This window comes from Schistocerca gregaria, chromosome 3, assembly GCF_023897955.1.
Source record: "Schistocerca gregaria isolate iqSchGreg1 chromosome 3, iqSchGreg1.2, whole genome shotgun sequence".
NCBI classification, from domain to species: Eukaryota; Metazoa; Arthropoda; class Insecta; order Orthoptera; family Acrididae; genus Schistocerca; species Schistocerca gregaria.
Genome location: NC_064922.1, coordinates 365240862 through 365268295, shown reverse-complemented (window position 1 = coordinate 365268295; position 27434 = coordinate 365240862). Strand labels below are relative to the sequence as shown.

The 27434-nt window shown below is 40.0% G+C and overlaps 1 protein-coding gene across 3 annotated transcripts in view; it reads left to right on the top strand.

Moving 5' to 3' along the window:
* The window catches only part of LOC126353821 (potassium voltage-gated channel subfamily KQT member 1-like), a 2608463-nt gene that overhangs the window by 2565445 nt on the left and 15584 nt on the right, over positions 1-27434 (top strand). For all 3 annotated transcript variants that reach the window (XM_050002939.1, XM_050002938.1, XM_050002941.1), the window contains 3 exons: positions 9188-9311; positions 18980-19136; positions 23655-23777. In XM_050002939.1, the coding sequence (XP_049858896.1) occupies positions 9188-9311; positions 18980-19136; positions 23655-23777 (404 nt within the window). The remainder of the gene's footprint in view (positions 1-9187; positions 9312-18979; positions 19137-23654; positions 23778-27434) is intronic.

Here is a 27434-nt window from a genome sequence, read left to right as displayed (position 1 = left end):
ACAATGGACGTCGCCTTATATCTATTTGCATAGCCCAATAGCGAATTGTGAAAATGAGGTTATAAGTTACCATCTGTGGTACGGAAAGCCGGAGTATAAGATCGGAATCCGAGGAACTAACAACCATAAAATTTATTAATAGTCAAAGTAAACTTCATACGGATATTCTTGATCAACACTATATGGTAAATCGCTGAGAAGTGAAATAACATTTCAAATTATCGACATTTATTTGCTCCCGAAAACTTGTGGATGCTGTAAAGTACAAGGAGCATTCAAAAGAAGAGGTAATAAGCACCATTGTGGATAAAACTTAAACCTTTATTCAGAAGTATTCACGAGAGCCCTGAGCACAACTATCCTACTGCTTTACAAGCCGAAGGAGTTAAAGCGCTTCCCTTTGAGAAGCTTTTTTAGCAGACCAAACACAAGGAACTCGCAGAGCAGTTTGTCAACAATGCAGACAAAACATCACCTGCTTACTTGCCTCTTCCAATGAACCTAAGGTCATACACAAACTTACATTGTTTTCAAACAATTTATTTTTCACTGTACATAATGTCATCGTTTGAGCTAACGATCCATGTGTCACGCATTTTATTATTAATCTGTTCACAATTCGCTTTCGGTGTAGCACATTTTCAAATAAAGGAACATCACTATCACACTGTTTTCACTTAGTGAAAATTACCTTCTAGCTCAGATAGCAACTTCCGGTTAATACACTCCTGGAAATGGAAAAAAAGAACACATTGACGCCGGTGTGTCAGACCCACCATACTTGCTCCGGACACTGCGAGAGGGCTGTACAAGCAATGATCACACGCACGGCACAGCGGACGCACCAGGAACCGCGGTGTTGGCCGTCGAATGGCGCTAGCTGCGCAGCATTTGTGCATCGCCACCGTCAGTGTCAGCCAGTTTGCCGTGGCATACGGAGCTCCATCGCAGTCTTTAACACTGGTAGCATGCCGCGAAAGCGTGGACGTGAACCGTATGTGCAGTTGACGGACTTTGAGCGAGGGCGTATAGTGGGCATGCGGGAGGCCGGGTGGACGTACCGCCGAATTGCTCAACACGTGGGTCGTGAGGTCTCCACAGTACATCGATGTTGTCGCCAGTGGTCGGCGGAAGGTGCACGTGCCCGTCGACCTGAGACCGGACCGCAGCGACGCACGGATGCACGCCAAGACCGTAGAATCCTACGCAGTGCCGTAGGGGACCGAACCGCCACTTCCCAGCAAATTAGGGACACTGTTGCTCCTGGGGTATCGGCGAGGACCATTCGCAACCGTCTCCATGAAGCTGGGCTACGGTCCCGCACACCGTTAGGCCGTCTTCCGCTCACGCCCCAACATCGTGCAGCCCGCCTCCAGTGGTGTCGCGACAGGCGTGAATGGAGGGACGAATGGAGACGTGTCGTCTTCAGCGATGAGAGTCGCTTCTGCCTTGGTGCCAATGATGGTCGTATGCGTGTTTGGCGCCGTGAAGGTGAGCGCCACAATCAGGACTGCATAGCGAATTGTGAAAATGAGGTTATAAGTTACCATCTGTGGTACGGAAAGCCGGAGTATAAGATCGGAATCCGAGGAACTAACAACCATAAAATTTATTAATAGTCAAAGTAAACTTCATACGGATATTCTTGATCAACACTATATGGTAAATCGCTGAGAAGTGAAATAACATTTCAAATTATCGACATTTATTTGCTCCCGAAAACTTGTGGATGCTGTAAAGTACAAGGAGCATTCAAAAGAAGAGGTAATAAGCACCATTGTGGATAAAACTTAAGCCTTTAATCAGAAGTATTCACGAGAGCCCTGAGCACAACTATCCTACTGCTTTACAAGCCGAAGGAGTTAAAGCGCTTCCCTTTGAGAAGATTTTTTAGCAGACCAAACACAAGGAACTCGCAGAGCAGTTTGTCCGGACTGTAGGTCGGATGTTCAAGCTGCTCGCACTTGACCTTGGCAAATACACTTTGTGTGATGTTGGAGACGTGTGGACAGGTGGTATTGTGGAGCGGAATCACTCCCCCTGTGAGCAGGCTTTATGGACTTACGTTGATTACAGTGTGTCTCACAGCACAGGTCACTGTTAATGGTTTTTTCACGCTCGAGAAATTCAACGAGTATAGGACATAGACCGTAGAAAAAGACGTTGAACATGCTCAGAGCACAGCTTTGAATTTTTTAGGGGGAGGTCATGACATATGCTTCCATTGCACTACATTCGTATCCCTAGATGTCTCAGAACATTTCGCAAAGTGACATATGGAAATTTCAACTGGGCTGGTTGTTACGACATTTCGTACCTTTACATCTGATCATTCCTCATATAATGTACGCCATGATTGTACTTACGTCCTAACCCATGAGATATGTATACATTGCTAAAGCGTCCTTATTCCAGACATCAATAAATCGGTCACATTACATGGTGTCAGGAGTTAGAAAATAGTTTTGTAAATATAATGTCCATCAACTGCACTAATATGAACACAGAAACTGAAACTCAGGAAAAAAAAAGTCCCATGATGGGGTTACATCCATCAAAACCTTTGGTTGAAAACATAGAGTAAATTTCTCTTGAGTGAGCGTTCACATGCGCAGAACAGATTTTGTGTTGTCAACATACATTGCCGGCCTGGTCACGTGTTCTCGGGAGGTCGTGTGTTTGTCTCGTGTATTTCGAATGTCATTACATCCCTAGTACAGACGGATTCTTTTCGCACGTGTCGTGGATTATTTATTTATGTTGCGCACAGACATTTTAATATTATCCATTTGATACCCGGAATAAACCAGCGACGTAACTTTTAAGGGCAAGTGATATTGCATTCTGCTTCTTTGCGATAGGTTTCACAGTTCAGATGCATTCGATTTTTAGTAGTTTTCGGTATGATACGGCATTTTACAGTATTACAGAGCCTGACGTACATTTTTGCAGTGATAGTGTTGCAAAATGACTTGACAGTACGCTAGTACTTTTGCAAGTGTCCGAAAAACACCGAATTCGCCACACATTAGCGATTATACCCCTGCTAATTCGTCCTTCTTTCTGCTATTTCTGAGTATTTATTTTCCCGTTTTTGCGACCTAAAGCACAATTTTTCTTATTGTTGAGACTTTGAAGTGTTTATTTAAAGCATTTTACATACTTGCTCCCAGTTTATTGTAGACTGAGTAAGAAGGGGGAAAAAAGGCGATCGGAGAATAAATGTACTGTAAAACAAATACAGTTGGTCATGCAACAGTCAACCCATATAACACCATTAAGGGAAGTGCAAAGTGACACAAATGAAAGAGTTTGGAGACATGTTTACTAATATTTTACACTTCTTAATCAAATGGTGAAGAACATAAATTGAAGGCAAAATACACCAAAGAAGATGAATGTGTACTTTGATTAGCTACAATATTGTGTCTTTCATTTGATTTGTGCAGAAAATGTTTTTAAGCTGAATGCAGAAATTGGTAGTAGGTCCTGTGGAAAATTAAAAATAGTTGGTATAGCATCTACCTTCAGCCAAACACGTTGAAATTTTTCTCTGTTTAAACATTCCTTTTTAAAGTGTTTTGAACTTACTTTGGAATATTTTGTGGGGACAAAATTACTCCTCATTTTCTGGAGCCACATCTTTACTCGTTGTTCATCCTTCGGGAAACTAAAATATAAATCACACATAATCATTCTCTATGTCCTAGATACACTTAACATGGTCTCCTACTGTAACTTTATAGTAAACGAAAAGGTTTGGACGCACATATTATACGAAGACAATTACAGACTCCCACTCTAGTGAATTTATCTGTCTCCCGTCTTTCAAATCTATGTACATAATCAACAAGTCACTGATAAATGCATGGAGGATAGTATTTGCTGAAACAACTGATCAATCCAGAATGAGATTTTCACTCTGCAGCGGAGACGAGGTACTGGCAGAAGTGAAGCTGTGTGGATGGAGCGTGAGTCGTGCTTGGGTAGCTCAGTTGGTAGAGCACTTGACCGCAAAAGGCAAAGGTCCCGAGTTCAAGTCTCGGTCCGGCACACAGTTTTAATCTGCCAGGAAGTTTCAACTAATCATTCCCTTTCCTGTTCCACTATCAAATTTACGAGAGAAAGCGATTGTTTGTAACCTTTTTGTACGAGCCGTAATATCTATTGTATAGTCATAAAATCGGAGAAAAATAGGTCTACAGAATCAAGCCTCAATTATAATGAGTCTCGAAATTTTTAAACATAGTACCCATTAAAAGTTACTATCCTTCCATTCACATAATTTTTCTTTGCACCCATAGCAACAACAGTAATTCACCATCGCTATTACACTATCAACAAACGGTGAAAATACAACAAAAACTCTTGATATTATAAACTTCCAACTCTGAGGAAAGCACACACGCACAACGAAGTCCCGAAAACACGTGACAATCCTGGTTTAATGTTGACTACACGCGCAGAATACAATGCTCACTCCAGAGATATTTACTCTATGGTTGAAAAAACAGAAAACATGGTGAGCGTCTGGTAACTGTAGAAGCGAGAATTCGAGTTCTACGTGCCAGCAATGCAAATAAATACCAAACCAAGGAAATATGCAACTAGTAATATTTATGTCTCTGTTTTGTAATGATGGTTTGGTTATACATAATACATTTGAATTTGGTGCCAGTCAATAACGAAACCTCCAGATGATATTGAAAAGGTTCGACAATTGCTTTATACCAAAAGTAAACATAATGTTTGAAAGGTACGTATTCAGTTCCTTACAACAAAACCAGGCGACACAACTGACGAATTTTGCATTGCTATAGTTAATAAAAATAAATCTTGTGAAAATGCCAACTTATTGGTTACAATTTCGAGAGCCAAAATTGTCATAGATATTCCCAGTGAGGAACTTAGAAAAACATTATGATGTAGGTTGAAGCAATTAATAAAAATTTCTCCCAGCACTGAGATTCGAACCTGGATCTCCTGCTGAGAAGGCTGACGTGCTACCTGGTGCACCACAATGCTACTGTCGTTAACCTAACTGCCTCCTTCTCTGACACACATTGTAGTTCACGCCTCGGCCTACTGCTATTCTCCTTTTTTAAACTTGCAAAGTATTGCTGACGCTCTCCAGTACTGGAACATTAGCAATTAGCAAAATGGTGTTAATTTTGCCTGTACCTCAGGCATAAGTGATACTTTAATCATACACAGTTGATGTTCCTGAGATACAATGAGTCTCACCTTTATCTACTATAATGACGTACGCTGAAGCGATGAATTAAAATTTGTATGAGCGCTGGTATCCAAATACAAGTCTCCTGTTTACTAAGCAAATGCACTTACAGATGCGTCACACTGACACTGCGGCTACCACAGCAACATGGATTACCATAGCACACCTCCCTCCCTGACAGAAATTCCAGTAAATCTCAGAACATTGACTGTGTATGATTAATACATCACATATGCCTGAGGTACAGGCAGAATTAATACCATTTCGCACATTGCTATGGTGCTATTGCAATACTGGAGAACTCAGGCAATACTGATGTGAATTAAAAAGGGAAATAGCAAAGTGCTGATGCATTAACTCTGCAGTTCCAGTGTGGTGCAATGATTAGCGCATCTGCCTTGTAAGCAGAAGGTGTCAGTTCGAATCCTTGCACTGGTACAAATATTAATGTGCTATTCAACCTACATCATCATCGTAAATAAAGGTAAGACTCAATATGCCTCACAAACATCAATTATACCGTTATATGATTAATTAGAAAAAGATTGTTGACCCGGACAGATCTTGCATTGGATAAAGTAACCGATATTTGTGAAAAATATGGATCAGCCTCAAAGCAGATGATTAGCCTATTACTAGCTCAGAAACAGAATATCAAAGGTTGGCAATGAAATCTCATGATTCCAGTAACCATCAACTCCATTTTTAAAGAAAGATTTGAAAATGCGTAGATTTCTCCAAGCTTACAATCACTAGGCTTCTGCCATATAGTTACACATGTAGCAGCATCTCCATACCTGCTTTCTTTGCATTTCCAAGTTGTTATTCCACCAAGGCACACTCCTATTTGTGCACTTCTTGGTGATTGTGCAGTTGTCCTCATACAAGGTCACTGTGGCAGAAGTAACAGCCTCTGCTACTTCCTCAAATTGTACTGGATTCCTTATTGAGGTTTTAATTTTCGATAAGCCTAAATCAAGGTCCCCCCTATATGTCTGCCAGTCTGTTTGCCTGGGATTCCTATACGTCATGGTCTGTCTGATTTCCATTTCGACCTTGATTTCAATGTACATGTGGTCCGATGAGGATGGCTCCAACACCACATACCATTGTGTGACATAGCTGCTGATCAATCATGGAACTAAAGGTTATGTGAATTACTTCTTCCCTTCTGCTATTACCGAATGTAGGTCCATTGCCCCTATTCAGGACCTCTAAGTTGTTGGCTAAAAGAAATTCAAGGAGGTACTCACCTCTACTGTTGGTGTCCTTGCTGCCCCACACTAGGTTGTAGGCATTGGCGTTGCATCCCACCAGCAGTTCGTCACCTTGGCGCTGACAAGTCTCTACCAGTCTCCTCACCTCCAAGGGAGGTATGCTGTGGCCAAAACAATTTCCCTCATGATACCTTCATCACATTGCTGCATTTGAATGGTCACTAACTCCCTAGAGCAGAAATCTATCATTAGCATGAAAGAAATTCCATTTCTTACATAGATGCATGTTCTGGAGTTTCTTAGATTTCTAGCATAAATCAGCTTACCTCCAGTGCCACTGAGGCCCAATACACCCCCTTTATATAAACAGGGTTCTAGTATCAGTGCCACATCCACTTTCTGCCTCCCCATGCAGCGACTCAGGGCAGCAGAGGCCGATTTTCTGTGCTGCAGATTAATCTGCAGCATCTCCAGTCTCCAACTTGCTGCCATATTTGAGAACCCTGACGGTGTCCTGCGAGAACCCTAAAAACAATTTCAGGTCCTGCTCCCACATCGCCTTCAGAGACTTCTCTCTGACCCTCACTACCAGGGTTTGCCCTTCTGGTGCAACCATCTGGTTGATCACTCTCCAATCTTCTGCGAAGACTTTTGGGTTCTAGGCCCCTGTTTTCCTCAACAGAGTCTTAGGAGAGACTTCCTTATGGATCTTTGGTACCAATATTGATATCTTTGCGGCCTTAAAAAGCTCTGCTGCCACCTTAACCAGCAGCTTCACATCTTCCCGCAGGGACATCATGTGTACCTTGTCCTTGAGCCATTTCGCTGTGTACACCCCCTCACAGACAAAAATGAAGGCACCACGACCTAGATAGATCCTCCTGACGTTGGGTCCTGGGCCAGCGTCCCCACCAATCTTTTCACCCCCGAGGGCCATCTGTACCAATTCCTCCTGCTGTGAGGTAGTGGCCCCAGTGGATAGCCTTAATGGATAACTGCCATCCTAAAAAACGAGACCGCAGTACTATAGGTCTGGTTCCCTATTTCTTGCTTTGGTTTTTTCTGGACTCACTTATCCAGGGAGGAGGGAGTATTAGATTCCTCCCTTATCCACTTGCTACCTGTCTTTGATGTAGTGGGGGTCTGTGTATTCCCTTCAACCTGAGACAGTTTCTTCCTGGGAGTCTTAGGTTCAAGTCCCTTTAATTCCCTCCACTTGTCTTTAGGAAGCCATTCTTTCCCTTCATTTTTCCTCTGTTTCCTGAGTAGTTTCCTCCTCTGGACCCCTGACAAGCCTTTGATCTTAATCTGGTCTAGCTTCTCGGTTACAGTTCCCACTTCTGGCTCAGGTCTAGACCCTGATTTCGTAGTGGCATGCCTTACATCAGTACTGACCCCAATGTTTATATATCTGAGGTCCCAATTTGCCTTTCAGTCAGTTTTTCTTTGTTTTCTTTAGTTGTGTCCATATTGGTCCCATGAGATTCGGGGATCTAAAAGGTCCATGCCACAAATACCCCATGCGGTGTAAGGCTAGTTACTCAGGGAGGTCGCCCGGTATCCCTGAGGCTCCATTTGTGACACATCTTCCCATGTCATGCACCCCTCGGCATGGATTGCCTCACTTTGGACCGTGTCAGGGAGTTGTGTACGACTAGGTGTGGATAGGGACGAAGGGACGTTGTTGAACACTCTTAGTCTGATCCATCGGCTGAGGCCTTTCCGGCAGTAGGTCCTCTACCTTCAGAATAGCCCTCAGCTTCACACAGATATGCAAGCCTCTCCACCTGCACAAACAGTGCTTCGTCAAGGTGGTGTCCCCCGGAGAGGGGCATGCTTTACATTACCAGATATCTGCCAAAATGACTTTCAAAATGTCTGATTACTTCAAGTTTCATTCATCTGTAAATGGCTGCAAATGTTTATCTGCCATATTTGCAAATACAAGAAAAGTCCAATATTTTATAAAGTATCCTTCCCCTCCATAAAAGTCTCCCAAAGACTTTCCAAAATACATATTACTGCACCTTAACAGATTATAGAAAGCTGCCAGTACTGAGTAAGGTATGAGATTTGTGAGCAAATGACTGCATTCTTTTCGCCACTAAATTCACTTAAATCGCTTCCACATTGTAAATTAAATGCTTTTATCTTTGTAAATTGCAGAAAAGTCACTCATGATTCGTATTGCAGGAGAACCACTCATGTTTCATGTTTGTCACAAAAGGACTGGTGTGACATGACGAGAAGGGAGAGAGGAAACTGTCACAAAACTGTCTCTTCTCACTTTTAGCTTGTAAATGTTGTTCTCGCTTTTTTTTTTAAGTTTCAGATTTTTCTAGTGTGGGGTGGAAAGGGAGTGTACCCAGTGTTATATTTTCTAATGCTGTACAGTGTGCATTATTGTTGAATGAGACTACATGTGGCTGGTACCAGTGTAACAGCAGGAGTTATGTTTTCATAGGGTGCTGGCTAGAAGGTAAAGCTGCTAGTAGCAAAAACAGACATAGAAACAAATTTGTTAAAATTTTCTGTTTCCCTGGCTAAAATGTGGTACTAGATGGCCACTGTGGTTGCCTATATAGCAAAGTTGACATTGGGTCTCTTACTGCATTATTATCCTCACATTTTATGCCTGGTCACGGCCCTTCTGTGTTATCTTAAGTTGATCTATATGTCTTCAAGTTCTTTATATGTCTGATTTCTACACTGTTTTAATTTGTTATTCTCTCAGGAACACCAAACCGTGTGAGAAGGGAAGGTCGTGGGTCACTTTTCACAAGCCAGACAAGTAGCGTCACCGAGGCAGCATCAGATGAAATAGACATTGATATAGATGAGCCTCAGAGAGTAACTACGTACGTATCTCCTTTATTTATTTCACATTAGTTATGAATGAGGTAGTTTTCATTCTCTTCAAACACACTTTTGTCTCATGCAGTTAGCAACTCTTTCTTTTCTTTTCTTTTTTTTTCGAATTTAATATTCTCAGTTACTGGTATTAGTATTGACAAGCAGTTGAGAGTTGGCTGTCATATGGATATTACCACTCCTTTCATTACAATCAAATGTTTCTGTGATAATGACTAGAACAATACAGTGTAGCAAGTAAATGTTATTTTGCCAGCCTAGTACTGGTAATGTGCTACAGAGACATTTGACTTGTTTTCTACTACACATAACACTGTTGGTAAAAAAAAATTACCACCACCAATATTTGAGAGGTTAAGGGGTGCTATACAGTTCCTTGTCAACAGTCTGTGAACTCATTCCCTCCATTAAATTCCAGTCTTCCATATTGTATGAAGTATATAACTCAGTTCAGGATGGTTGTCACCAAATTACATATGATAAATTTCCTTCACCTGATTTGAGTGGTCAAGGGGTTTGATGCTGGTCAGGCAGATTTACTCCCTCCACACCATGGTTGTAGTGTGGGCAGTAATTGGCTGCAGAATACTGATCTGCTTTTTATGTTTTCAACTCCAGTACTGGCACTTACACGTGTTACACTTATATCATTTTCTGGTATGTTTGCATCACTCGTCACAAGACTGTTATCAGTCCATCCGAGAAAAGTATTTTTTTTTTTTCTGAAGTTTATGCTGCCAGAAGAGAACCCTAATGAGTTTTGGAAAGATTTCTGAGGGGGCAGTTTTTGTGTGATAATGCCTCATCGTACTAATAAGAAATAAGTTGTGCTCCAACATCAAGTCCAAAAGAAGTAGAAAAGTATAGTGCTCCAGATAAATGCTGCTTCCTGTTGAGCACTGTTTTTGGTGACTGGAGTGCCTAACATTATGCTGCCACATGTGTCACATTTTCCTGTACAGGAAGAGAACTTTACTAGGTAGCAGATGGGCTCTGTGAGACACCAAAACATAGAACCAAATCTTAGGTTTGCCTATAATAAACTGCTTCATCGAATGCTGCTTATAGTACGTTTCCATGACCTCGTCCAAAGAGAAAGTGGAATCTGTTTGTTTAGAATATTCTTTGAATTTCTTATTTACATCAATCAGTGGCCTTAATTTACACATTTCATCAGATGAATTTTAATATCCCATTGCGAGTGACACATACTACAAGCAGAGAAGTGTGTCTAAGTAGTCAAGAACAATAGAACTTTGTGACTTACAAAGAGACATTTATTTCTGGATAGCAAGTGAAAGAACTGATGCAACACAATAACAGTTCTTGAAGGTACAAGCTGAGTACACAATCTGTCACAGTGTGAAAAAACTGCCAAAGACAAAATCCATATATGGCACACTGACGATTTCAAGGGTTCCAACTGGCATGTGCTGCATTCTATCAGATAGACTAGTAGGTCTTCTGATGTCCTCTGTTATGATTGGAGGGACTGGAACTTGCACTGACTAGTGAGGTGTTAGGCAGCATCCTATATGGCCATTGATGGGGGAATATGAGAAAGCTGTGCTATCATTGTGCTCATGGAAGCGAGTTAGTGGCAGCAACAGCAGCAGTTTATCCAGCAAATGTGACACTCCCAGGTACTGCAGTGACTGTTCGCAGATAGGATGGAGCTGTGGTTGAGCCACAAGTGCCTTGACAGGGCAGCAGCCAGAAGCACTGTTGTGTGGCAAGTGGCTGACTTGTAAGCCACCAGCCAGATGCCACATTCACATTCCATACAGAGGAGATGGTGGAGCCATTTCATCGTGTAGATACAGCTGTGATGGAGACCACAGCCGAGTATGCAGCATCCCTTTCCTCTACAGAGGAGATGGCTGTGATGTAGATGACAGCTGTAGATGCAGCATCATGTTTTCCTCAAGGGAGAAGTTGTGAAGCCATCATGGAGAAGAAGTGCCTCCTTGAGGAAGGAGTTAGGACATGACCAGTATCTGGAAAGATTCCTGGACAAGGGCATGGCAAGCACCCCGTGCGGGGGCTGCAGTATGTGCTGTGTGATTACAACACAGGTTGGCCAGGAGGATGTCTGCAGGATACTGATGGCAAATGGGAGACAGGTGCTCAAACCAAAGGTAGATGTGAGGTTGCTGATAGGATTGGCCAGACAGTAATGACTGGAGAGGACACTGTAATAGCCAGGTCTTGATATGACATTGCTAGGAGAATGTCCCAGGAGGTTGCTGGACACTTTGCTGCCAGCAGTAGGAGGAACCCAAGACACTGACACCCTCTTGGAAGGAAGGCCTGCCATGACTGCAGGCTTATGTCAGGTAGCACAAGCAGCTTTGGACACGGTAGGTGGAGGGCGGTCTCCAGACATACAGGGAGGTGGATGAGTTGAGGGGCAGATCTGGAAAAAGGAGATACAATCATGGCCTTCTTATAGAAAGGACAAACAGATGAATGAAGGGGGTGAGGCATGGTGAGGCCAGGCCTTGCAGCAAAACTTCCAAGAACAGAGAACAGGAAGTGCAGAGAAGTCTGTGAGGCTGCATGAGATGACCACAGTGAAAGGCATCTGTGGGCCAGTGACCAGGCCGGGGGAGGCCTGGCTGGTTTTCATAAAAGATGGAATGTGTGCTGTGCAAGGTGCTTTCAAAGAAGAAGGCGGAAACATGAGATGGGTGAGACACACACCGAGAAGGAAGAGGGACAGGGAGAGGAAATAGAGCTCCAAGGATGTGGGCTGAAGAGAAAGCTTAACCAAAGGCAACTGTCTGCAGGAGACAAAGCATCGTCAGCAGAGGGCACAGTGTCATCACCATCAGACCAAGAAGGAAATACCATGAAGAGGACAGGAGTTAAAGGCATTGGTAGTAAAAGGCCAGGACCAGTGGAGGAGAGCATCAAGTGGGCCAGCAGTGAGGAAATACTGGTGGCACTGGAACCCAAATAGGCACGTGGAATGTTAGCAAGGGTGCCAGCAGTGCTGGAACTGGAAGAGATGCTGGGGGTGATAGCAAATGCACCTGTGGTTCTAGAGGTGCCAGTGCTGGAGCAGGTGACACTGGAGCCATTGTATTATTGTTTTCAGTTTTCAGGTCATTTAAATGTCCTTGCAGTGAAGCAAATTTTTTGATTAACTGATCATTAAATGCACTAAATTTGCTATTGTTATCTGTCATCATTTCCTCTAGTTTTAGCAAAACTAACTGCAGAGTATCAGTTTCTACTGCTTCTTTGCTTACTACGATTTCACTCAGTTCAAACAAGTCCTGGCAAGGTACTACAGCCTTCACTTCTACATCACTACTACCCTCATCTCTATTCATTTTGTTAATAAGCATATGAGTCTATAAACAAATTAATTTCACAAATAGTTTGTATTTATCCTTCCTTTTTGATGTCCCTGGTTGTAGTTGTAAAGCCCTCTTTCATTCAATCCGGTCCGTCGTTGTCAGTAGTGCAACATCACTGTTGATACGACTTTGTTGGGCAGCTCTCATACTCCTTTCTTTGAGTGATCAGAAATCTGTTCATACATAAACTGTAAATTACACAAATAAACCTCCTTCCTCTGCGACAGACAAAACTTCATTATCTGTCAATTGATCCCGGACAATGCCACCACTTGTAATCTATTCACCCCCTCATATCATTTGTTGATTGTCTCTGTTTTTGTAGTTAACTTTTTAATAAGCTTGAAGAGGAGTAAGATTTACAGGAAAATTTTTACTAATCTTATTTTGTTGTAGTTGGCTCCAGTTCTTCGTGTCTAGGTGCTGAATCTTGAAGGTGAAATTTTTGATATTGTAGGATCTCTTGGTTCCAGTTCATATAATAACTTCTGAAGATTTGGTTCAGCAGTGATTTCTGTTTTTATGTTTATCTCACATTTTTTCTATAACACACTGTCTTTACAATTTCTATTTCAACAAAACTGAAAATGTCATTGTTACTGCCAAAATTAAAAACATGTTCGATCACATCAGTGGCACACCAACCATTAATCCATTCTGCAGTATTGACAATATTCCATGGAGTTTACAAATTTTCTTAACAAATGACTTTCCACCAATTTATATCATTATTTTATAAATGAATCCAGAAATAAATTTAATAAATTGCACTAAATTGTGTAATTCATAATAGAAATTTTACGTGTGTCTAATATCTTGCAGTCCCAAATGTTTCTTAAAGAAATTTTAACTGTTCATTCAAAGCTAGCACATATCGATTGTGACAGCGTAAATAAAGTTATTTCTTTTTATACATTTTAGCCTGAAATATAATACATTATGTACAAAAACATATGCATTTCTTCTGGAAAAACAGTTGAAATAATATTAACTTGTATAAATATGTCTAATTATTTTTGGTACAGACCACTTGTGTTGAAGAAAAGCAATGCTAGAGGAGGGTGTCCCTTTACAAGCAACACAGAAAAAATAAATGTTAACCTTCTTGGCACTTTAGTATCCTGTTGAGATGTATGGCTAGGTAGCCAGAAACAATAGAACTTTAACACCAACTCAGAGAGTACACAAGTATGCAATTACATTTGGTTCTGGGTTGTAAATGAAACAGATTCTGTGTGAATGCAACTGAAAATGTTGGTGTGATTTGATGAGAACTGATCTAAGATAATAACAATTCTTGAAAGTACAAGCTGAGAAACACTGCTGTTTGCAAAACCCATACATGCTGCACTAACAGTGTTGAAGGTGTTCCAACTGGTATGCGCTCCTCTCTGACAGACTCACAGTTCTTTTGATGTTGCGAGACAGCAAGGCTGAGACTGGAACTTACATTGACTGGCAAACCACTAGGCACCATCCTATAAGGTCGTCTAGCTGAATAATACTAGAAAGTCTTGATGGTGTCACCTGGCTCACAGAAGTGCTGTATATGGCAGATGTGATGCCCCTAGATACTGCAGCAGCTGCCATAGGCAGGCTGGAGCTGCTGCTAAGTTGGCATCCCACAGCACTCTGTTGTGTGGAATGTGGATAGACACTAAGGCTCCAGTGAGATGCCAAGTCCCTCTTCCTTACTGGGGAGTTGGCAGGGCCATCTTGCTGTGCAGATGGTGGCTGTGGTGGAGGCAACAGCTGAGGCTACAGTATGAATTAATTTCTGAATTATCACTGAGATGTAGAAGTCCATGTACAGCTCATGTATTCCTTTTCATGGCTATAGAGACAATACCATTATTAGTATCCTTTTCAGTTTCCCAGTAAGTCTTTGAAATGGAAGTCTAACTTATCCAGACAGTATGAAAATCCCAGAGTAAGTTCACAGTTTGTCTACTGAGATTTCTAAATTTGTGTAGCCTTTCATTGTAGATTAATTGATATTTTCCTTGTAAATGTCAGTCATGAAAGTATTGCCATACACCATTTTGAATAAATTGCTATATGTGTTATTGTTTTTCTGTAATTTTTGGAAAACTGTTTATGTTGGATTTATATATAACAAGTCATGAACAGTATTTTTTCTTTCATTCACATGTTCTACACTTTTGTGACATATGTTCAGGGTATTTTGTCATTCATTATGTCCAACAACAGTATGTTTAATTATCCTGATTTTAGCTTTTTGATAAAGCAGTCTCTTATGTAATTTCATGAAATGTATTCTTTCACCTTTATCACAATTAGTGTAATCCCAGTCACTATTATGCCCACTCGCTGGAGGATTCAGACACACCTCAACTTCATCACTGGTATAAGTTTCTTGACATACATCACTATTTTCTCCCTCTTTCAATACTGCTAGACACTTCAAGCAGTTTTTGGTACTGTCTGTACAGAAGATAGTAAACTTCACACTATTTTTCACTGTATGATATAACATACATGAGTTTTTTGTCAGTTATAAAACAGATTGAGTGGCATTTCAATGTAAATTCTTGCAGCAGTGTTACTTTTCTAAAAATTGAGACTAATTAATTATTTTCATTTCTTACATCCATTCCATGATATTGACAACATACAGATCTCAGTACAATTAGCTGTTTCAGAATTATAAAACTAACACCAATCAGATTCGCTGTGGTCAGCTCTCTATAAAGAGTCGAGAAAACTCAGATCAGGCAACTTTGGAGCTCTAAAAATTATTTGCATGATATATGATTTTTATTTGTTCATCATATGATAAGTCATGCAATGGGCATTAACATATTAATATTATTCATGCGTACACCAGCTAAATGTAATATGTAGTGACTAATAAGGTACCTTTTTAATTTTCTTTTGGAGTGGTGTTGATTTCCAATTTCTTACTTTATATAAGACGGGAACTTGTTCAAAACATTTGCATCAGAGTACATAACTCCACCCTAAATCATGAGTAAGGGAACAAAGTCTACATGGAAGTTTTTATAATATCTTGTCCTGTGACATTGCAAATTACAGATTAGCTAAAACTGATTTTTATTGTTAACAATACTTACCATTAAAGAGTATGTTCTAGAAAGTAAGTGCAAGACTTTCAAGACCCTTAACTAGGTCTCTGAAATAATAATACCTGCTTATCTACTTTACACAATACACTTACTGCGTACGATTGCCAAATTACCATTTAATTTTTTTAGGTATGTTTCCTCAGAACATGTTTCCATAGGACAACATGGAATAAAATTGTGCAGAAATATTCAGCAAGCTAGTCTTTATGCATACACAGTGAGAGATAAGGTACTTCCAAGTGCAGAACATGCCAAACTGTGCTTCTGTATGCATTTATCTACCTGTTGACTCATTTTTAACTTTTATGCAACTGGACTCCAGGGAACATTACACAAAGTGTTTTGTTTCATATGTGCTTATTAATTTCTACTCCTGGTACTAGCCAGTCATTTTTGATTATTATAAATGGCGTACAATGAGTCTTTGAAAGACGAGGACTTACACTGTTTGCTGTCAATTATTTGTAGACCTGTTTAGCTACCATGCCAGCGGAATCAGGTGAGATTGAGTTCGCATTCTTGTTTAGTATGCTTGTGTCATCAAGGAACATTGCAATTTTTTTATTATCGCTTAAAGCCATTCGAAGATCAGTTATGTAGATTAAAAACAGGGGTAGACTTCATCATAACCTCATGGGATTCCACATACTATGTTTCTTCCTCCAGCCCCAATCCCCTCTCCCACCCCCAAATTCGTGTGACACATACTGTCTGCGTCATCATCCACTTTCTATAGTGAAGGTATGTCTCCATTCATGCAAGAAGAGAGGTGCCATTTATACAGTAGCATTTTTATGATCGAAGTAGAAGTTTGAGGTCCAGACAAACTGAAGCTTTGGAAACTTTACAGAAGATACCCAAAGGATGATTTCTTCCAATTTATCTCTGCCCAGGATGTCATTTATGATGTCTCATCTGGTTTTCTTCTGTCTAGAATCCCCTACAAAAGTCAAAGTGAGAGGCATTTTGCAATGTTTAGTTAGAAAAATGGTATAGTATCATATCACGGGCCTCTCTTTCAAATTCTTCTGTGTAGATTTAAAAAAATGAAGTATGGTGATTCCCCAAATTCCATCTTACATAATATGGTACACCAACAGTTAAAATACAATGTTTATATGATTCACTGACAGATGGCACTCATGACTTCCTTCCTTTAGATTGCTTTGACATCTGTTCTATCAGGAAGTACATCCAAACACAGAGTTAAATAATAAAATAAAATAATGAAAAAGCAGACCCTGTGTTAGATGGGATAAACACTAGGGAAAAGAAGAAGATTCAGAAATTAAAAATATCTTGTAGTACAAAGAGGAAACTGTATCTGTCAGTAAGGAACATCTCCAGTATTGATACTGTAGCTCATAACGAGGCATAATGCTGCTGAAGTAAGTAATCCAGAGATCAGAGCCCATATGCTATGAAAGGAAGATAGCTACATTGGGAAACAAAATTAAGGCTTTTATATATAGCGAAGGAAAAACCGCTAGTACAAAAGATGAGGAGAAGCAGATAGTTTTAAGAAAAAATGGTGCTCTGGTAAAAAGTGTGTGTTTATTGTAGGAAAACAACACTTTATATCTGTTACTGATTAGATAGAATTATCAGGTTCAGTAGCTGTTGCCCTGGAATGTAGTAGTAATAGTAGTAGTAGTACTAGTAGTAGTAGTAGTAGTAGCAGTTCTCTTCATCTGTGAATCACTTTTTCAAGCATATTGGAGATGTCGTGAAATTGTAGTTATCTCTCTGATAAGAAATTTTTGTAGAGCTTATACAGGATACTAAGACATGGATCAAAGGACTGAGATTATCAGACACTAAACAGTATGAATTTCTTAAAAGAAGCATAACATCTTGGCTACACATGGTTCAGTATCTGATCACATTATCATCAGTTCTACTAATTCAGTCATTCGTTTAGTCAGTTGACCTGTAATAAGTGTGCAAAATGAACAGCATGCAAAGACAGATCAGTGTGGTATGCACTTGCACTACAGAAATGTCCAGAAAGCAGTGAAACTCATGCACCTGCTAGGTTTATAAGGTTTGAGTTCTACTATTATCTTCAGAAAAACAGCAGTGAATACACAACAACAAAAAGACAAATAACTAGAGTACTAAGCCACACTGATGCTTTACAGTATTTTTACTGTATCATCAGTGAAAGAGAGAGAGGACTAATAGCTATAAATTATACAACACCAGATTGTAATTGATGTCAGTAGCATGTAGAAAATAATGTGGAATTACTCCAGTTTTGTCTGTGGCACTAAAACACCGAATACCATTACATGCACTAAAGTTGAAGTGCATTTATTGAGAGGAACTAGTGTGGAGTCAATCCTTGATACATTTAAGATGTCCATTGTCATATTCATTATGTCTAAAATTATGCTCAACAAGAAAGATATCAGTGGAGTTATGGCTTATTTTTTAAATAATATTTTTTTTAATTTACTGTGTTATGCAATGGGGCAGATCATTGAAAACTTTTATTAAAGAATGCATAGTTCTTATACTGATACATTTGGGAGAAACAAAGACTGTATGTAATCTGTGTATGTATGTTTATAATTGGCATAATGTTTGTTGCTAATTCATATAGGAGTAATTTCTGTTATGTACATCAGTTTTGGCTATATGCATTGATCCTTCAAGTAAATATGCCATATTATTAAAAAGGGACTACTGTAGGATGGTCTGGTACTACTTCATGAATTGGTGTCGAGATTTATTTTGCGCCCAGAACAAAAGAAACAATTTTATCAGCACTCACAGCATTTTACCACACTACAGTTTCATGGACTGCAAAGAAAAGATATAATTTATTAATAAAAATGAAAATAAACACCTAGCAAAGAATTTTTAATGAAAAACAGACAAGACTTACCACATTGAACAGTTTGCATGTTCGCTCATTTCCTCATGGTTTGCTGTCTCTATACATAGTATACCAAGTTTTTGTAAAGTAAAATTCACTAAAAGAATTAGAACTGCACTATCAGGCCCTAAGCTTTGCATGGCAACAGAAACCTTTGAAATATCCAAAGTGGCTGAGCAGCATACATTTCTCAGTCGCAATATATAAAGAAGGTGGTATTTAACAGTAGCAATATTGAGTGTGGCAATAATTATTATGTGTATCTACCATTTCTAAGTATTTATTTTTAAAAAATGTTGCAGGTTAACTGAGGCACACCGTAATGCAATAAGAGCAATACGAAAGATAAAATACTTTGTTGCTAGAAGGAAATTCCAGCAAGCACGGAAACCATATGATGTTCGTGATGTCATAGAACAGTACAGCCAAGGGCATCTCAACATGATGGTGCGCATAAAGGTATGTGTAAAATATTTGTGAAATGTTCAGTATCTTCTCTCTTCAATGAACAAATTCTTATTGTGTCTGTTTAAATAAAAGTAATGTTCACTTGAGAAAACTATATGGGGTGTAACAATATTATGAAAAGGGCAGTTGCTACTCATCTTATAGCAGAGTTGCTGAGTTGCAGATAGGCACAACAAGAAGACTGAAGTGAGCTTTTGGCCACTGAGGCCTTCATTGAAAATAGACAACATACACAAACACACTCACACAAACACAACTCACACACACTTGACCACAGTCTCTGGCCTCTGAAGCCAGACAATGAGCACCAGCACTTATGGGAGAGGCAACCAGGTGGTGAGGACAAGGACAAGGCTGGGACAGGGAGGGGGAAGTTAGCAATGTAGGAGTGGGGGACAGTAAAATGCTGCTTGTGGGAGCATACAGGGATGAGGTAGAAAAGGGTAGGCAGCTAGGTGCAGTTGGGAAGCTAGACAGAGGGTGGGGAGGGGAAGAGATAGCCAAAAAGGAGAGAAGTAAAAATACTGAGAGTGTGTTGATGGAACAGAGGGCGGTGTAGTGCTAGTATGGGAACAGGGAAGGGGCTAGATGGGTAAGGACAATGACTAATGAAGGTGGAGGCTAGGAGGGTTACGAGAATGTAGGATATATTGCACCTTTTGCCCACTGCAAGATTGAATCATGCAGAAATTGTTAAAGACCTTCTCTTCTCCCAGTCCCTACAACTGAAACACTTTTTTGCTGCCAACCCTATCAATGAGACTCAACCAGAGACCAATGTTCAACCCTGCCTGATTCAGTTCACTACTCCATCCAACTGTGATCTACCCTCACTGCCCCCAAATGACCCCTTGTTAACTCTCCAGAATTTTTTAACCTTGAACCTTGCCTCACCATCATTCCCCAAATCCCTCAACATGCAAACTAACCTTACATGCACAGAAAGAACTGCAATCCACCAGTTAAAAGCTGATCACAACCTTATAATCTGACATGCTCACAAAGGCTCCACCACTGTTGTTTTGAACCACAAGGATTATCTGAAAGGACTCCAGCTGCCAGATCCACGTAAGTATAAACCATGCCACAGTGACTCCATTCCTGAAATCAAGCAAGATCTCCAGTCTCTCCTCAAATCATTAGGCCCATCCCATAACCTCTTCCCAGAGTCCATCTCTCTCCTCAGCTGTACAACTCACTGAACTCCTACCTTCTACATGCTTCCTGAAGTCCACAAAGCCAAACAACCAGGACACCCAATTGTAGACGGTTATTGTGACTCCACTGAGAGAATTTCTGCTCTTGTAGACCAACACCTTCAGCCTATGACCCACAACCTACCCTCCTGTATAAAATATACTGACCATTTACTCCACTGACTCTGCACAGTTCCTGTTCCTTTACCACATGGTACCCTGCCTATCACTGTTGATGTCACCTCCCTTTACACGAACATCCCTAATGCCCATGGCCTTACCACTGTTGCCCAATGGCAGACAGATCCAAACCAGCAACCTCCTTCCTAGTCACCATGACCAGCTATATCCTCGCCAACACTTATTTTTCCTTTGAAGGCTTTACCTGCAAACAAATCCATGGTGGGCACCCGCATGGCACTATCCAATGCAAAGCCATCTAGAGGAATCCTTCTTAAACACCCAGAATAGCAAACCACTCGCCTTTTTCAGATTCATTGATGACATCTTTATGATCTGGATCAAGGGTGAGGACATCCTATCCACATTCCTCCAGAACCTCTATGCCTTCTCCACCATTCGCTTCACTGGATACCACCACTTTGAAGTGCCACCCAGTCTATACAAACAAGTCCCTTCCAAAAAGCTTAGCCATCTGTGGCTGTTGCATCTGTAGTGACAAGCAATACCCCTTGCAGTATACCGAGAGTCTCACTGAGGCCTTCACAGACTGTAATTACCCTACCTACCTTGTACAAAAACAGAAGTCTCTAGCCTTATCTCTCCAGTCACCCAGCACCTCCCAAAGTCCTACCATCTGGCTGCACAGGAACATTCCCCTTGGACTCAGTACCACCCAAGACTGGAGCAACTGATCACATTCTCCACCAGGATTTTGACTAGCTCTTGTCGCGCCCTGAAATGAGGAATGTTGTACCCACTATCCTTCCCAAATCTCACATAGTGGTATTCCGTCAACCGCTAGAGCTACACAACATCCTTGTCCATCCCTACAAAATGCATGCTCTCAACCCTTGCTTCATGGCCCTGTCCCATACAGCCTCCCACCACCACCTGTCTACAGTTTGGTCACAAACATCACATATCCCATCAAAGGGAGCGCTACCAGTGAAACCAGTCGCATGGTCTAAAAGCTAAGCTGCAACTACTATGCTGCATTTTATGTGGGCATCTCAACAAACAATCTGTCTATCTGCAAGAATGACCATCAACAAACTGTGCCCAAGAAAGAGCTGGACCACCCATTGACTGAGCACACTGTCCAACATGATGTTCTTCATTCCAGTGACTGCTTCACATCCTGTGCCATCATCATCCTTCCCACCAACACCAGCTTTTATGAATTGTGCAGGTAGGAACTCTCTCTACAATATATCCTATGTTCCTGTAACACTTCTAGCCTCAACCTTTGTTAGTCATTGTCCTTACGTGTCTAGACCCTTCCCCATTCCCATTCCCATTCCAGCCCTGCACAGGCCTCTACTCCAACAATAAACCCTCAATCTTCTTACTTTTCTGCTTTCCCACTCGCCCCCTCCCCCCCCCCCCCCCCTCCCCACAATCCTCTGTCTAACCTCCCGACTGACTCTAGCTGCTTGTCCCTGTACTTCCCCATAAGCAGCACTTGACCATCTCCTGCCTCTCTTCTGCTATCCCATCCCTCCAGTTCATCGCCCCAGCCTCCTCCTTACCCCTACCACGTGGTTTCCTCTCCCATCACGCACTGCTATTCCCAGCCTGGCTTCAGCAGCCAGAGACTGTAGTCATATGTGTGCGAGTTGCATTTGCGTGTGCATGCATTTGTGTGTGTGTGTGTGTGTGTGTGTGTGTGTGTGTGTGTGTGTGTGTGTGAGAGAGAGAGAGAGAGAGAGAGAGAGAGAGAGAGAGAGAGAGTTGGTGTTTTGTATATTTTCGATGAAGACCTTGTTGGCCGAAAGCTCACTTTCTCACAGTCTTCTTCTTGTGCCTATCTGTGCCTCAGGATCTCCACTATGTGATGAGTAGCAACCACCCTTTTCATAGAATTGTTACATTCTATACTGGATTTTCCATTGTTTGAAGTATACTGGGTGGGTAGCCAGTATCTCCTTCAGGAGATAAAATCCCAGAACAGTCAACAGACAGAGATGAAAGTAGAAAAAACTGTCCTAGCTTTTAGAACTATTAATTCTTTCATTTTATAGGAAAGAGAGATAGGTTGGAGAAGGTTAGAAAGGATGGACAGGGCACTCACTCCCCATGGTAAGAGTGACCCTCTTGTTGTTGGGACGAGATGTAGAACTGGAATTTCCTCATGAAGCTAAATACTGACCAACCATTCCATCTTTCTGTTAAACTTTTGTTGGATTCCTTTTTGTGCCATTGCAATATCTGACAGCCTTTATTACAAAAGAGAATTTGTTCTCTATCACTAGTGCCTGTGTATGTGTTTTTCTTTACCCCGGAGGCCAGAGACAGTGGTCATATATGAGTAAGTTGTATTTGTAAGAATACACCTGTGCTTTCTATTTTGGTTGAAGGGCCTTTATGTCTGGAAGCTTAAATGTTTAACAATCTTTTTCATTGTGTCTATCCACAACTCAGTTTCTCTTCTATGTGATGAGTAGCAATTTCATTGTTGTTATTTCATCCTGGGCTTTCCATTGTTTGACTTTTCCAAACATAGTTCTTAAACAGTTTTGGTGTGTATAAAATATGATGAGAATGGCCTGCATAAGCAGAAAGATATAAAGAAGAAGAAAAGATGACCATTGACTGCATAGTTAACAATGATCCAAAGCATCCTGATCTCTCATAATGGATACTGCCAAGTAACAAGTGGTGTACCCAGAGCCATGTATCATGAAATTTCATAATCTTTTTGCCCTCTGTTCCACTATGAAACCAATAAAAATTGCCACTCTCCCTCTCCCCTCTGACTCAGATCTTGGGTGAGCTCTTGATATAGTGGTTCTTCAGGGAACTGTAAGCATTAGAGCTCTCCAGCTCTATGGTGACCCTCTACATCACCTAAATCTCTTTCCTACCCTGAAAGAAAAGTTGTGGTTCAAAAATTTCAGAATTCAGTGCTTACGTCTAATTATTTTGCCAGCTAAACAGTGATTTGCACTTTTCCCAGAGCATAAATCCCATCTTTGTCTTTTATTAATAATACTTAAAATGCAGATTGATTCAGCCAGTGCCAGAACAATTTATTGTTTGTTATTTCCTTATATTTTTTAAAGAAAAGAAAAAAATTGCTTTTAGAACAGATATGAGAATAAAATAATAATTTCATTTGCTTCTGTTACAGGAACTACAGAGGAGATTAGACCAGACACTTGGAAAACCAGGCAGTTACTTGGCTGGAATTGATCGATGTGGCAATGTAAAACCCATGACAATAGGAGCACGGCTTTACCGTGTTGAACAGCAGGTATTCATATTAATCTGATTACTTCAAACATGAATTTTTCTATACAAGAGAATGAGAGTTGCTGCATACTCTTCATGAAAAGCAAAATCAAGATCAGGATGTTTGGTCAGTGCCCTCTTAAGTCAACAGTATATTTTTTCTCCTTATGGTAAAATTTAGATTGATGTGGTGACACTACATAAAACAAAAGATGAATGCCCATTTACAAAGTCCTGAGGAAGAACGAATCACAGAGTGGCTGTTAAAGTCCTTTCAAATGTTTAATTCTGATACTTTTTAATAACTTGTACTATTTTCCTGTCATACACTGTGTTTCTAGTAGGCTGTGCCATTAAGTAGTTTGCATCAGTTGCTGTATGTTGTTGTTAAGAGTGCTAGTCATCGTTACCTGTTCAGAGTGTAGATGATTTTACTGGAATTTGTGCATTTAAATGAAGGAAATCAGTTATTACTGAAAACATCAAATTACTTTCAAGCTTAGATTTTAAATTGCACAAAACATAGAAGTTATGAAAGTATCGTTTTAATCCTGAGCTTCAAGAAACAAAACATTTTTCAAAGAGCCCTTGGAGATTTGTACTAAAAGGATACATTGGTGAAATCCACAACTATCATAATAAGCATGACAACAACCATGATTATTTTTTGAGAAAGACACACAAATAAGACTGAAATCATAGAATGAATATGATGCTCCTTGTCTCCACGTGCATGTTGATTATGTTTCTTTGGAGGGGCCACACTGCTTAATTATAGAATATTGATTCGTCAATACATTGACTGACCAGAAAAGCTAAACACCTTGGAGAAATGGTACAATATAGAAGCACCTTTGTATACATGTATTTTTCTGTAATTTATGCATCTGTCTTTGGTGTACACAGCATGCAGCAAGCACAATATCACACAGATTCAGATTCTTTATTGGTCATTCAGCATTATTACATGCAATAGACTTTGTCAGTTCACTTAACCTATTAATTGTACAAAATAAATTTTTGCATATTTAAGTTGATATTGGGCATTTCTAAAAATTCTTCTAATGAATAGAATGGATTAGTTAACAAGAAGTTGTGTACATTTTCTTTGACTAATTTGTCAGGCTTGATTGAGGAATTCTTAGACAATTTGTTATATATTTTAATTGCTATATACTTATGACTATTGTTAGTTTTAGCTAATCTATTTTGTGGCAACAGCAGAGAAGTACAGGTTCTTGTATAGTAGTCATGCCTTCAATGTGTTACACTTAAATTAGGTAGTTCAGCAAGTATGTTATCAACACTGTCAAGAATATATAAATTAATAACTGTTAAAATTCTATATTTTATGAACAATAGTTTACAATGTGTTCTATTATCTACCTTAGCCATTACTCTGATTGCTTTCTTCTGGATCACCATAATTTCATTTATTTTTCTGCTGTTTCCCCAGAGTATTAACCCATACCTTAAAACAGATCGAAAAAAGACAAAGACACCGTCCTTACATACTCAAATGTCGCACAACACATCAGCCTCTTCAACAAATATATAACTCTTGACAACCTAACCATTATGTGATCAACATGAGAGTTCCATGTTAGACTGTTGTCAAGTATGATACCTAAAAACTTTGCCTTTGGTTTTTTTTTTTTTAATTTTTGTAGTCTTTGATAGACTGAACCACATATTCTGGGTCTTTTCCTCATTTAATAGTAGACCATTTGCATTAAACCATGATGTTGCATTTTCTATTACCAATTTCATACCACTTACAAGGTTATCAATTACATGGTTTACAGATAGAAAAGTTGTATCATCTGCATACAAATATGTCTTTACATCTATATTTTCTAGTAAGTCATGTGTGTGTACAAGGAAGAGAAGTGGTCCCACTTAAGATCCCTGCGGCATAGCGTGTTGAACCTCGAGTGTGTTTGACAGATGACTTCCTGAACTCACCACCTGTTTCCTTTTATTGAGATATGATTTGGTGAGTTTTAAACTTTTATCACATATTCCATAGTACTCAAGTTTAGAGAGCAAAAGTGAGTGGTCAACACAGTCAAAGGCTTTGCTCAGATCACATAAGGTTATCTGTGTGTGAGCATGGTCCTCGAATGCTACTAAAATGTCTCTGACTAAGAGGGTACAGCTGGTAACAAGGCAAGTCAACATATCACGGTAACAGGCAACAAATACAATCTGTTTACTTTAGTGACATACGTTGCTCTCTGGTATGGAAGAAATTTTGTAGGATCAGAGAAGCTTGCAAGCAAATGAACATCTATTTTGATGTTGTTCCAACATTCAGTAGTTTAAAAAAAAACTACAGTTAAAGTTACATTGTCGCTTTAGCACTCTCCTCGTGCAGTGTAAAGGTAAATGAGTCAGTAGTCTAGTGGTTAAGAACACATTTTCTAATTTTTGCGCCAGAATTTCCTGTGACATCATGAAAGACAGTGGAACTATAGACCCAAGAAATAAGCATTTCTCATCTTGGTAAAAACCAATGATATCGGGAATCTTATGCAGTATCATTAACAATAACTGAAAATGAAGGGCATGTAAATTATATTTTTCAATTTATGCTTTCATTTTTCTTTTATACTTAAACAGAACCTTTGCATTCCCCATGCAAAAACATTTGAATCATAACAATTCAGAGCACCTCAAGCAAAATGTGAAGGCACATTAGCATGAATGTAATTAGGAAATACAACATCATTAATCTTGCTAAATACCTTTTGATCTTGCAGTAATATTGTCTCTGGATGGAAAGATAAAATTTGTCTTCTGGATTGTTTACAAGAAAATTTGTCAAATATCTTAAGGACTGACAATGAATCAGACAGACTTGATCTCTCTATAGTTCATCCAAACTGATCTATTCAGTTCTAACATCCTTGAAATAGGTGAAGAATTAGTTTTGCTCTGATAAGATTCAATTCATTCTTTAATACATAAAACTTTCCAAGTACCAGTAGCTATATTGATAAAATCTTTAAACTCCTGAAGAATACTGTAATTTCTGACAGGAAAACCAATGTTTTTCAATGTGTTAAGGAAAGTCGTGTACAGTGGAGTATATGGAATGGAATAATGGCATTATTATGAAAAGGATGGATTGCTATTCACCATATAGTGGAGATGTTGAGTCACAGACAGACTCAACGAAAAGACTGCTAAATGAGTAATATATTGGCCAAAAGCCTTTGGAATTCAGTGACATATGCAGACACATTCATGCAAACATTACTAATATATACATATGACCACTGTCTCTGGCTTTCAAGACCAGGCTGTGAGCAACAGTGCATGTTGGGAGAAGCAGTCTGGGTGGGGTGGGGATGCTGAAGGATAGTAGGGTAGGAGTGGAGGAGAGTGAAGTGCTGCTCATGGGACCATACAGCTGCGAGTCGGGAGAAAAGGAGAGAAGTAAAAAGACTGTGGGTGTATTTGTGGGATAGAAAGATGTGTAGTGCTAGAATGGGAACAGGAAAGGGGATAGGTGGGTGAAGGACAGTGACTAATGAAGGTTGAGGCCAAGAGGATCTTTCCCACTAACACCAGCTTTTCTGAATTGTGTAGGTGGGAACTCTCCCTGCAAATATTCTATGTTCCCATAACACTCCTGGCCTCAACCTTCCTTAGTCATTGTCCTTCACCCACTTAT